This window comes from Tigriopus californicus, chromosome 12, assembly GCF_007210705.1.
Source record: "Tigriopus californicus strain San Diego chromosome 12, Tcal_SD_v2.1, whole genome shotgun sequence".
Lineage (NCBI taxonomy): Eukaryota > Metazoa > Arthropoda > Copepoda > Harpacticoida > Harpacticidae > Tigriopus > Tigriopus californicus.
Genome location: NC_081451.1, coordinates 1,657,128 through 1,670,526, shown reverse-complemented (window position 1 = coordinate 1,670,526; position 13,399 = coordinate 1,657,128). Strand labels below are relative to the sequence as shown.

Genomic DNA, 13,399 nt, shown 5'->3' with positions numbered 1-13,399 from the left:
ATGTAGTCCATATCTCTTCTTTCTCGGGCTCCTTCATTGTTTAATTTGCTTCCCTCTGATATTCGTAGGGAATACGTAGGCCTTGTTGATCCGGTAGCATCTTTCAAGTCAGACTTGGACAAAGTTTTAGATAGCATTCCAGATCAATCCTACATTCAAGGACTAGCTCGGTTTGCCAACTCAAATTCGTTGGTAGACCAAATATATAAAGATTGAAAGGTAGTAAATAGACGAATTATATCCTTTCATTTTAATGGTACTGGGGATTGCATTCCCTGTAGCTGCTAGAAAGCCCCGGGAAAAACCAAACCGAAAAAAAACTGTTTTACGTCACTGAAGTGTCATTTCATTTTGGAAATAGTCACTCAATGCTTATATATTCAAGAATAAGATTATTCTTCAGTCATATTGGAATCGATCCAGCTAATACTGCTTTTCACATTTCCTGAACAGTACTATGTTCATGGTCTGTTTCAATCCACCAACTTGAATCCATTGGTGAATATTCATTACAATATCGATTATTAATTCCTCTGAGTTGGCATTTGTTTGTCAAAATAGCGTACATAAAGAGTGCGAAAGTAAAACACGATTTTAAAGAACGGATAAAGTCCTTGTCTAATTCAAATTTTCCTCAAGCATCATCTTTCAGACTAAACCCGTTAATGACATCGTAAAATTGCCACCGACCCCACTTCATTGAAAAAGATTGGTTCGAAGGCGATTGTTTGATAGTTATGTGGGATAGTGTATCAATAATCGTATCTTTCATTGTCCTTCGTTATCAGTCTCATTAGTAAGGCACTCTTTTTGAAACTTGCTTATAAGAATTAGTCAGGATTGTGGAAGTTTTCGTCCACAATATGATCACGTTTGAAGTAGAATTATGCTCCATTGTCAAAGGCAAAGGCTTGGAGGAGGAGCAAAGCTGTTTGTTATTTTAGCCTTACAACCTGACAAACCCATCCATGTAGAACATTGCGATGGCTCCCTCAACAAGGGCACCGTTGAAGGAGTTGTCCAAGGAGTCTGCGACGCTCAGTGTATGTAAAGGTACGAAGAACAAGTCTTTTATTGGCAGACCTATTTTCCTCCATTTCTCTCTCGCGGGTTCTCATGTTACACCAAAGGCAGCAGAGGCAAAAAAGCTAAGCCAAGGCCAGCGGACTTCCTCCCTCTGGCCTTCGACTGTTTGGCAAGGCTGCTACCACTAGCGTACCTTCTTCGTTGACGACAACACTGATACCCGATATACGTACGTATACCAAAAGCAAGCCCTGATTTGAAGGCCTCAAAGTGTTGTTCCACAGCTTTCCTCATGAGTCTTCTTTAGGCGTACTTCTCCAGGAGCTTAAATAAGGCAGTCCTGAGACGCTCATGGGTGACACACAGTCATCCCCCCCTCCCCCCCCCTCTTAAACAGCTGAATTTAGAGATCAGTGATTGAAGGTATGCTGATTGCGGTTTGGACCTTGGTTGGATGGATGCAAAGGCCTCATTGATGACTGGAAGGATTGGTTGCAGTACTTCACTGTCTACCTCTCCCACCGGGATGAAAATGAGAAAGAGTGGTAAATATTCCAACTCTTCTTGAGATCGTGGACCGAAAGGTAAGAAATAATAAGCAGCGTTTTAGTCCCTGTTGAATGGATAGACTCCTCGGATTTCAAAGCGTGAAGTTTCGAACGGCGTAGGTCCTGTTGCGCCACATAAGCTCAGGGTTGCCATTTTCACCTACAAGGTCATTGTTGCTTGCGCTTCACCCTCAAGGACTCGATCAAAATCGGTCAGAACCGAAATCATGTGCTCGTGTTTTGAGTCCTGGTTTGATATTGTACGACATGAGTGGGTAAACAAGGTTTCTGGAACAGTTAGCATGGGCGTGGAGCACGCTCCCGGATGTTTAAGTTATTGCTAGAACGTCTGCAAATGGGAGTGATAGGCGTTTTTTCATTTTCTCTTGACAAGTCATAGAATAAATATGTCCTCATTGACAGCAAATCGTAGTTGTTTGTAGCTTAAAATCCAAAGCTTAGCGTTCTTGCATTAGCTACCCCAAATTGATTTTAGTCAAGGGCTTATGTGCAGTTTCCTCTCAGGGGAAATTCAATATCAAAATACAGTAAAAAAGCTGGGCTTATCGCTCCATTCAGAACAACAATTATAATAAGTTGTTAAACTGAGGTATTTTTTTGGACAGATTCGGATGATTTGGACCACAGATACCAAGTCTCTTTTGTAAGCTTTTGCTCCATTCTTCGAGCAGTTCTTACTCACTTCGATATCTCTGGGAAGTAAATGATCTCTTAGCGCGAAGCAGGGAATTTCTAGACACCAAACGACGTTTTGTTTTATTGCATCTTAAGTGAAAGTCATTGAGGATCAATATGATAAATGCTTGAACGTCGAACCAAATGACTTTGATCGGAATTTCACTTCATACAGAGGTATGACAAAATGAATTTTGTAACATCACAAGAATGAAGCTTAGTTATATGATGTCAAAGCACACGGTGTTCTTTTTTCCCCTGAATTAGCGTTTGTGGCAGGTGCCTAGATGCTACGTATTAGTTGCATATGTCAAAAAAGCGAGTTAATGGTTAGGGGAAAATGTGATTTTTTTTGTAGGTTTCAAATTAATCCTTTGTCTTTTGACTCAATTTACTTTATTGTACAACGAGTAAATTTCAGGAATTCATTGTTTGAACTTTTAGAGAAGTCTGTGTGTTTGATATCGCCCATTTCACCCGGATTAGATTCATTGGTAGAATTCGATCTCTTGTTGAATGAAGAACTGTTCATTATTGTGTCACTCTTTCTATGTCGGGATACATTGGTTTAATCATCCATTAATCACTTATAGAGGACCAAGAATCCCAATAAGCCCATTTCAAGATTGATCGTTCGTTCAGTTTAGGTAAAAAATATCAAACATTTTCGTATACCTTTCTCCTGTTCATACTTCAACTAAGATTTCTTCTCCCTTCAAGGGCGCTTTAGAAAATGGAAAAACTTAAGCAGTGCTGGGCACCGCTTCCTAAAAAGTAAACGTCGGTAAACCTGTTATGATAATTTAACCTTAAAAATAGTTTCATAAATCATTGGAGGATAATTCGTTTGTCAATTTTCGTTTATTTGGCCATAACTGATTTTTTTTTTGCTTTAATGACATGCAGATGCACCGACAAATCTGATTATAAATCTACAGAAAGACAATCAGTGCACTCATCCAAAATAGGTCGTATGTCTTTTCATAGCTAACGAATAATTGACCATTGACAATCAAAATTCTCCCCCTTTGCGTTAACCGATATCAAGCTTAATCAATTGTGGCAATTCAAACTAGCTTAACGTAGACATCGTTTTTTTTTAAACTCTATATGCAAAATATTCTCCTCCTTGGATACCAATCCATCTCAGATGGTTTTAGTCGTGGCAGCCCTGATTTCGTACAAGTACACACGCACGCACGCACGCACGCATGAACGGTTCCGACCACTTCTGAGTCCTGACCGTGAAGAGTGGAAGGAGGCACTGTTGCTATTTGCTGGATTGTTGGTTACGCGTCTCAGCGGATCGCCCCCCCCGCACCTCACCAGCTCTCAGGACTTGCATTAACCGTACCAGCTTCGCTCTCAGGCACCTCTTTTTTAAAGGCAAGGAGGCCACGGCCAAGGAGAAGCACGAGGACGTAGATAGAATATGCTAATACTTGAAGGCACACACGCCGAGGTCTGGCCTGAGAGAGACGTCTTCTGAAACGCCGTTGGAGAAGTAGGTGGAGGTGGAGGAGAAGGAGAAGAAGGAGGAGGTTGAAGCGGAGGTAGTGGTGGACTACTTCGAGGTTGTTCACTGCTGCAGGTTCGGGCCGCGAACTCGGAACCCTCACTCCTGAGTGCTCGGGCTCGGCAATGTTCTTCAAACCATGTAGTACTTGAAGAGTAGGCGCGCTAGGAGTCGCGCTTTAGTGGTTCAAGGTATGTAGCCGAAGGTAGAAACATTTCCTGGAATCTACAGGTGATTCCATTACTTGATTTTGCTCCAAATATCAAAATAGTTCACGGTGGTCGGGCTCTTTGGACGATTTCTCTGCCACCCTGAGTGCTGTGAGTGTGTCTCCGGAACTCCTCCAGGAAAAGGCTTCAAATTGTGATATACAATTGTGACTGGGTGGATTTTGCGGACCCCGTTTGGCCCCCATTCCTTTGGTGGCAAAACAAGGCAGGATTTTTATGTGGAGCTTCAGCTGATCGCAGAAAACCTGCAGAATCTCAAGGTAAGCCTATTCGGCAATCAACAGGTGTTGTAGGGTACAATTTGGATTATGGAACCAATTCCAAAAGGTCCCGCCCAGGGATAAAAAGGGACCCATTTCCATTGTCCGGATTGCCTTGCCCTCGTCGATCTAAAGCCACAAGTGGAAAGTAATCAACAATGGAGCGATCTCTCATGAATTATTCATGCGTCCTGGGAGGAATACGACGGGCAAGGAAAAACGAATCAATCCCAATAATGATCATTTCACCCACCGCATATTATGCTCTGGCCTGAATCCAGTCCCCGAGTCCACTCCTTGATCATATAACACACGAAAGGGACACGCCTGTATGAAAGGATACGATGAATAACAACAGTTGGCACACCACCAAAAAACCCTGGGGGCCATTTGCCGACTACCACCAGTAAACACCACCACTATATGATAGTGATTTGTCCATCAACTAATACAAATCTGGTCTGGTGTTGACAGGAAATTGTGCCTCCACCAGAAGCACTTCCAAGGGATGTCCGTCACCATAATCAATCCAAGGCCACTCCAGGGCTAGTCTCCAGTTAATGGAGGGCTTCCAGAATCGAACATTGCTCCTTGGAACGGTAGTCGTGGTGCTTCCAGGGAATCTAGGGTAGTTGGAAAGTTTGAGGAACCATGGTTTCCATTAATGGGATTGCTCCCGGACGGAAAAAAACATAGGCACAATTTGGCTCTTGGAGCCCAACTGGTTCAAAGTTGTTTCCGAAATTAATGGATGCGGATGCCGGGGGTTTAATCTGGGTGTTAGATGTTGGATTTGGAAGATCCCTTTTGCCATGTATGCCAAGACACAGGCTACTTATTCATGTCTGTATGGGGGGAAAACTAACGACTTGTTCCATTTTTCATTTCTAAGAGAACTTGAGAGAGTTAGGAAGACTTGAATCTAAAATGATTCTGAAATCGCTGGGGCTATGCTGATATGTAAATTTAGGTCACGGAAACTGAAAGTTATTTTGTAGTCCAATCAATTAAGCCTGTGAGGTTAAGGAAATTCAAGGAAAAATGTAGTCTGGCACCCTGATTTTGGACTTTTTGTGGGGGAGAACTTAGACAAATATCCCAGCCAACTCGCACCGTGATCCAATTGAATTTCAGTAATCAAGTGAAGTTGCATGTACAAAACTCAAATTTTGTCCCTTCCTTTGGGGTGTAGTTCTGTCACCACACTAAGATCTTGGCGAAAAAGCAGAATATTATTCGCTTCAGAAAGGCGACAAATTGAAATACATTACAAATTAGATATATGCACAATGGTGGTTGGCTGGGGACGTTGTCTATAAAATTGCTTCATGGAATGACGTCAGCTGTTTGTTTTCCCTTCACTTCTCAAAGGTAATTGATCAAGTGTTAAATATTTTTAAAAAAATTCCTTCAAATGTAGAGCATGTGCGGCTTTTTAAGACAATCAATGAATGGTGAGAATGAGTGTCCTTTGAGACACTGGGCTCCTTGTATCCAATCACAATTATTTTGGGCTTAATCATCGCCATGAGAACATAACAGTTTGCAAATGGACTGGGGAAGGATTTTGAAATGCAGACACTCAAAACCTTTAAGAGGGATGTACGGCAATAGTAGTGGTGAATGAAGTCGGTACTCGGCCAAGTCTGACTTCCATCATCAATCAATGATTTTTAACAACAACAACAATAACTTCTCATCATTCGTCCTTGGTGGCAAATCGACCCCACAACTTGATGGATTGGCAGTCTGAAAGAGGAAGTCGGTACTACGAGATAGTACTCGATTTTGAAGACCCTCGACAACATGTCTGATTAATTAAAGCATGTCGGATTATGCGCTTGGAGTTGTATTCTATGTGGAAAAACTGTTTCATTTTATTCAATGCTTGAAAAAGGGTGAAACGTGGCTTGGTGCATACAATGAAGGATTGCTGATGCTAAAGTTGGGGTTCAAACCTCGCTCCCAGCCATTAGTTGAACAAAACTTCTTTGAGTGGAAACGTTGCTATGAACTGTCTTTTAATGTCAGCAATTGATAATATATCTAAGCACACCTTGGAGAACTGCCAAAGCTAGAATATCCCTTCATGGAACACCTGTTTTCAGTAATGTTCCAACACTTAAACAATATATGTATGAACTCTTTGACAAAGATGGAACATGTCAATTCCCCGAAGAAAAAGGTAGTGATTTACGTATGTGAAAGAATACCTCAATGCATGAGTACTAGTCAATTCGCGATGACTGCTGAGGTTTGTCATGCCTATTCAGAAATTTTGATCGATTTTGTGAAGGCCTTGTAGGGCCTTAAAACTGGCACTAATTGCATTTAGTAAAGACTGTGGAACACCATTTCCTTAGATTCTTGAATGGCTATTTCACTCTCTCTCTCTTTCTCTCAAGATTATGGTACAATTTTGGAACAGGATTCTGCCCTTAGGAAGCTATGCAACATTGGGAATGATTGGGCTTACTAAATTGTTTGAAAAGCCAAAACTTCTTTTGGTGTGGGCACGTAATAATGTAAATTTCTCGTTCGCGGTTTCTTGATTGTGATAGCGCTAAAACTGTGTGGGTTCGTTGATTCAAATATCGTCTAAAAGATGTACAACGCAATTGTTGCGCTCGACTCGCTTTATTATTATTCGTCGTACTCTTGTGAATATGATTTCAAAAGTGCTACTACCTCTTCCCACTCCCATATATCGTAGAGGCAGTGGAGAGAAATATCGTTATTCCTTTATAAATCTCGACAGAGCACGACAAGAGATAAAGAAAAAGGAATTTTGGAGAGTCCTTTGAAATTCGAGACGCCTCGAGGGGAATTCATGGATGGCAAAGAATGTGAAATGCAAGGAACGGCCGACCGACCAACTGAACGAATGAACGAACGAACGTCCTTTGATAAGGATATATCTTAGGCTGGAAGCTCGAGTTTTTGAAAAGTCTGCGTTTCATAAAGTTCTACGTGCTTCTTGATTTACCATTGCCTTTGTGTTTGCTTCTCAAACACTACAAAGTAAGAAAATGGAACATGGGATTCGAGTTATTCGGTGCAGGTGATTGGAGCAGGTCGGTGGAAAAAAAGACGTGCAAAATAGCTGAGAAAGCAGGGCCAAAAAACTTGATGAAAAACTGTTCATGGGATAGATGGAATTCGGGCACTCCACCCTTTTCAACCATTTTCCTAGCTGAAACTTTAAGCGCTTTGTCACCAAAGTGTTGATTACTTGCAAAGGATGACTTTCTAGTACTTTTTCTAAGACCAATCATTTTATCGTTTGTGGCATTTCGGATGAGGGAAACAACTCAGAATTCAGCCATGCGCTTAAACAAACAAGGCTTACTCACGCAACCTCCTTACCTCTGGGAGGTCACTTTCTTATAACAATCTATTGTACAAAAATAGGTTTGTTTTAAACCATTCGCTTTCAAGAAAAGGGTAGGACAACTGATTCACTTCCTTGGATTTTCAATGTTGGTCGTGTAATTAATATATTTGTTTAAGAATGTTAAGTCCAGACAGGGACCAAACAACTTCCGTCACTGTTTTGGTTGATCAAGTCGGTTAGTTTTTGTGTGTTGATCCAAAGTCATTAGTTTGTTGGTTTGCTCTTTCAAATTTTGATCATGATCTCCTTTTAACGTGTCTCAATTCCAAGCAAACCATTTTGTTTTGGTTTAGTTTGCCTTCCAACACGATACCTGATGATTAATGGTAATCTTCTCAAGTAACGGATGTACAATGTTGACCTTTGGGTTGACAATGCCCACCACTGCCATAGGCATAATACGTGCACTCACTGATACCTCATTGAACTCTAGTGTTGTATACAAAATCGTTGAATCAAACGATAACTGAAGCAAAAAATGAAGAAATCTTGAAACACAACCACTTTCAAACACATATATCGCTTTACTCCTTTCGTGCCTCAAGAGAAAAAAATGGAAAGGACACACTAGGAAAGGTCACCATCGGTCATGGCCAGAATGGGATCAGACTTGACAGGTTCGTGGACATTCCGAACCTTTGGACGAAAAAAAGACGTCTTCAGTAATGATGAGACTCCAGGCCCACCATCTGAATTTCATAGCGCCAAAATAACCAACCCGATAGGTTGGCCAAAATGCGACTGGACGCCATTTTATCCATGAGACCCCACCACAAGAGAAAACCCCCAAAATATTTGCCTTTTTATTTTCAATCCATTGTTTGGTCTCATAAGAAAATGATCTTTGCTTACTCGAAGATCTTGAGTTTTGGGATGGCTTTTGAGTACACTTTTGTCTGTGGCGAAATGTATTTTGTGTTGAAGATCAGTTTCCTTGGAGGAGATTACAATGAAATGAAAACATTTGTTCTCGGGATGGATATTTCAAATTGAAATGCGAACTATCTCTTTTACGAAATTCTTGAAAATCGATTCCAAATGCATGACGAAAGCAATGCACGAAACTACAATCTCGCGCTAGGATCATTTACTGAGTATGAACAAGTTGAGATCATTGACATATGATTGGGCATGCAGCAAGTATTTGTGAGTGAGTGTCTCTCGGCTCCTGCCTGAATCTGTGTGATATAATGTTATTTGTGTATTTCCTTCAAAAGTGTTTTTCCCTTGCTCTCCTATGTGTTAACTGATATGACTGACAAGCCAAGTTTGTTTGCTCTCAGATCACTGACCAAGATGAATCATTTCATTGGCCATTAGTCCCCACATTGTCAACGGCATTCATGACACCTGGAGAAAGCATTAAGAGTTTCTACAAATGTTGTGAAGAGCCAATGGGAATTTCAACTCTATCCCCAGATGGCCATCAGCAACCTGCCTCCAACCTTGAGAGCCCAACTAGTGGACCCATACTCCTATTTTATATTCACTAAAGTGAAGTGTTTGTAATTAGGCCTTGGGACCTCATGCCATGTTTTGAGCCTAAACTGTAAAGTTGTTGGCCTGTGTGGTGACCTGGCCTATAACCACATTAATCATAATGTTCTTCAAAAAAGTGAAAGAAATGAAGAAATCCAAAAAAATGATCAGTTTACCCTTGATACATATTGAATTCATATTAATGATGGGTGTGAGCTTCGTGTTGTTTGGTCTTTTGGTTATGAAATGCATTTGAAAAAGCCAGATATATTTCTATCAACACAATTTTGTGCAGGATTTTTGTAACAAAACAATTCTAACCAGACACTTTTATCTCATTGTTCAAATGGACTCTTAGTTGTTATGCCCATACAAACTGTGCATCATGACACTTCTTAGATTATATTTTTAATGGCTGAAAGCGTGTATATCTGCCGAAAGTAACTATATTTCGTTTCAAGTAATGACCATAAATAGAATGGTGGTTAAAATGGAGGAGTTAAACATTATAATAGTGTAGTACATTGCCTATTTCACATTTCTGGGTATTTTGTACATTATGCACCCAGTTTGATAAAAGCATATTACCAGACGAGGTGATGAAACTAAGATTACTGATAAACGTTATTGATCTGAATACCAAGGTTTTAAGAAAACTCACACGTTTTTGTGACCTACTGAAGAGCTAGTTCTTGATTGGACTCATAAAGGGAGATAAAGATAATTTCGGCCTGAATTGTAACCAAGCCAACCAGGCATCCTAATTTTATCCATTTTCACTTTTCTTCCATTTTATGGCTCCTGAGATATATGAGCTGAGATTTGCGCCTTTCAGGTCAGATCAGATTTCTGAAAATCCATGTAAAAGGCTGAAGTCTGTATTTGCCTGGGCATTTACGTGTCATAATGTGCCGCTTAATCATGCCATAAATATGAAATTCTATATTCCAAAGGTTTTTGTTGATCAATGCTTTCAAACTGGTTTTGATCATGAATGAATGGACAACCTTACACAACCTTTTTTTAGTAGGGCATATAATTGATTATTTGGCATCCAATCCTAATGAATTCAATAAAAACTTTCAGAACTAGCATTGTACTCCTCAAAGTGCACCTTTAATTAACTTGCCATTTGGGCGCAAAGGAATGTGATAATCCCTGAAAAGGAAAAAAATAACGATTTTTACCATGATGCATGAACACAATCGGTTTCCTTGAACATCCCAATGGGAAGAGTTGAAGAAAAAATGCACGATCTTGTTTTAGATCCTGGCAAAACCTGCTTTCAAATTGGTTGATTTGTCTTGGAACATTTTTTATTTCCACCATGGGTAACGACCAAAAAAGTTGAGGTAGATACTGATAAAGTGCGTTTGAGAGCGGGCGAATCTCCGAAGGCTAATCTTCCTCTTGCTTTTTTGCGGTCGCATAGTTCGAGACAATGGCGCTAGAGGTGCTGTTGCGCCCTTGACTCAAACAATATCCGACTTCGATATTTTTTGGTCGTAGCTTGATTAGGACTGCCAACTTGTTCTCGTCCATCTTGTTGTTCTTTAATCTATTGATTTATTGGCTACTCAAATGAATTCGGTGGCTTCGGCATTTGCCTACTTTGACACGGGTGATGAGCACTCCCCGATCTTTTCAAGAGCCCCTCCTCCTCTTGGGTCTTGAGAGGTAAAAGCCTTGATGACAGGGAAATGGAATGAAAGTTGAATCCCAAAGGGATCCATAATCCATCATCTCTCTCTTTCTATACAGCTTTGCCATCACTCTCTTTCCATCTCTTTGCTTGGCTTACTCAAGAGGAAGAAGAGCCCTTGAGCAAATTTTCTCGGGCTCATGTCGGCTCTCCTTTCCATAACGGTGGATTAAAATACACATTCCCTTACTACTCAATATTAATCTGAACAATCATATCAAATATCCGGGAGAGTTCCAACATTTTGCTAATGAAGAAACATCTCCGATGCATTTGGTATAGGACTTCTGAAGTGAAAGAAAACTTTAAAAAACGTAAGAGCGGCACCCTTATTCTGGGTATTAAGCAGAGACAAATGTTACAGCAAACTCGCACGGCGAAACAACCGATTTCTCAATTTTTGGGCAAGGCGTGTCGAAATAAAAGTGCAATTTTCTGTTGTGGGTCTGACGGCGCACTATTTCCTGGCTCAATATCACGATACCATTTGTTCAATCAACCCGGCAAATTGAATTAAATGACAAATTCACTCCACACATACTGCAAACCAGCACAACATCTTGTCTCCTCTTTGGCTTCATGAAACCAAAGCAGCTGATTTCTCCCTCTTGTAAACCATAGAAGAAGAAACATAGAAGGGTAAAAATCGAGTTGTGCTTTTTTTACTGCAGCTGAATCGGTAACCAGTGGACACCACTGCACCTCCAGCTGATTGAAAGCAGTGCCTCTACAATTAGAAACCATACCCTATCAGCCATTCAGGTGTCACCTGAATGGAATCAGATGCAATTGCACCTCTTGAAAACAAGCCCTATGGCTTAAGAGGATTGCGGGGCTACCCACTCTTTTTACATCCATATCTATTTATCTCTTATTAAGTTCAACCTTAAAATCCATATTTTCTCATGCTCGATTAACCAAAAACCACTGGATACACCCCAAAAATACATACATACATTGACCAGATCGCATGGCACTTTCTAGGCTTTGCTTCCTCTATGTTGTGACTGCACCAAGGTTGAAAACGACGGGAGTTTTGAAAACCCGAAATGAGCACATGTCAATTTTCTTGCACAGGGATCGGGAATGAATCACGGGCTTTAAAAGGTTGTTTTTCTCTATTTCCTCTTGCAGGCTGGCCGAGCAGCATGACTCTGTTTTCGGCGTGGGATCCCTGAAAAATAGGAAATCAATCTTCTTTTGGGAACGAGGGACCTCACCACCGCCCATCATTGGATGATCTTGGAGGAAAATTGGAAAAGAGAGCACATCCAATAAGCGATCCTCATCAGAGATTAAAAGAAGAAACAGATAAAAGATAACCGTCTCCAAACTCGTTATAAATGAGAGTAGCCAACAACTTGATCGGTCAACCTGTCCTGGAAAGAGGATTTTACCCGTTAGAAGTGTGACAATTGAGGCCCTCTTAGTTGCTTGGTCCATCAACCAACCAAGTTTCCTCCGGAAGAGGGAAGAACGAGAGCAAAAAGCAAGAAAAAGTTCCCCCATCTTTATTTGAGAACCATAAAGACTGGTTTGACGAGCTGGTTTCAAATAGGAACAGCCAAGCTAGAACGGAAAAAAATTGACCATTAAACTTAACACTTGGTTCCTAATTGAAGTCGCGGTGCCAGGGTTGTACTCCTTCTATTTCTTAGTTTTATCTTCTTCGTGAAAAGACGGTTTTTATCCCCGTCGCCTGGAATAATTCCTGTTAGCCTTAGAGACATCTGAAACTCTCTCGCTGCAAAAGTGACATGGCAAAAATGACAAGTGTCAGATACCCAAGAGAGTACTTCCTCCGCAAAACTTTCCCGCTTTGAAGTAGAGGAGGCTTAGAGAAGTTGCCTTTGGAATTACTTGATGAGGTCAAATAAAGATGGGTTGGCCTTGTATCTGACAGTCCACAAACTGGCAATGAACTCTTCAGTGAGGTAGCAGCCGCATATCCCCATCATTCATCAACCTCTTCAACGCCAAAATGGAGTGCAGTGGACACCAGATCTCGTTCCAGTTCCAATTGGGCATCATTCGGGACAAAGTGACTGTGGACTCTAGTGATCTGAATCTCAAGTCTCTCAAGTCAATGGCCACGGATTTCATTTGCGACAAGTGCCCCAGTCATGAAATCACCCGACTTCCGGAACGGGTCCTCCTCTTCCGGCATGACTATCAGTCGTCGAATATTCTACAGGTCAGAGCCGTGCTGCTATTGTGGAATAAGAAACTTATTACCGGTAGATGGGGCGAAGTTGATATGTCAGGGTGGCGCAATTCAACCAGATTCATTTTGTAACGCCTCACTTTCAAAGACTTGAATCGAGAGATGGAGTAGAAATTGCGTCACCCTGAAACTTGTCGCTGGCTTGTGATGGGAAATCAAGAAGGTGCATGGAAAAATTTGGTGAATGAAGTCATTTTTTTTTTTTAAACTCAGATTTCTCACAAGTTTTGCAAAGATCTTAGAGGTTTCTTAGTATTTTTCTTCAGAGCCAAATAGAAGCTGTTGGAAGATTAATGATACTTAAGTTACGTCGCGGGTATTGAT

At 40.9% G+C, this 13,399-nt stretch overlaps 1 protein-coding gene across 9 annotated transcripts in view; it reads left to right on the top strand.

The window, feature by feature from the left end:
* The first annotated feature begins 1,466 nt into the window (after positions 1-1,466).
* The window catches only part of LOC131891795 (serine/threonine-protein kinase D1-like), a 37,247-nt gene continuing 25,314 nt past the window's right edge, over positions 1,467-13,399 (top strand). For 3 of the 9 annotated variants that reach the window (XR_009374464.1, XM_059241461.1, XM_059241458.1), the window contains exons 1-3: positions 3,927-4,276; positions 11,986-12,340; positions 12,755-13,045. Coding sequence is in view for 6 of the 9 variants with exons in the window: in XM_059241461.1 (XP_059097444.1) it covers positions 12,833-13,045 (213 nt within the window). In the remaining 3 variants the exon portion in view is untranslated. Of the gene's footprint in view, positions 1,611-3,717; positions 4,277-11,985; positions 12,341-12,754; positions 13,046-13,399 lie in introns of those variants that run through there. The other 6 variants (XM_059241459.1, XM_059241460.1, XM_059241463.1 and 3 more) reach the window with 6 other exon arrangements.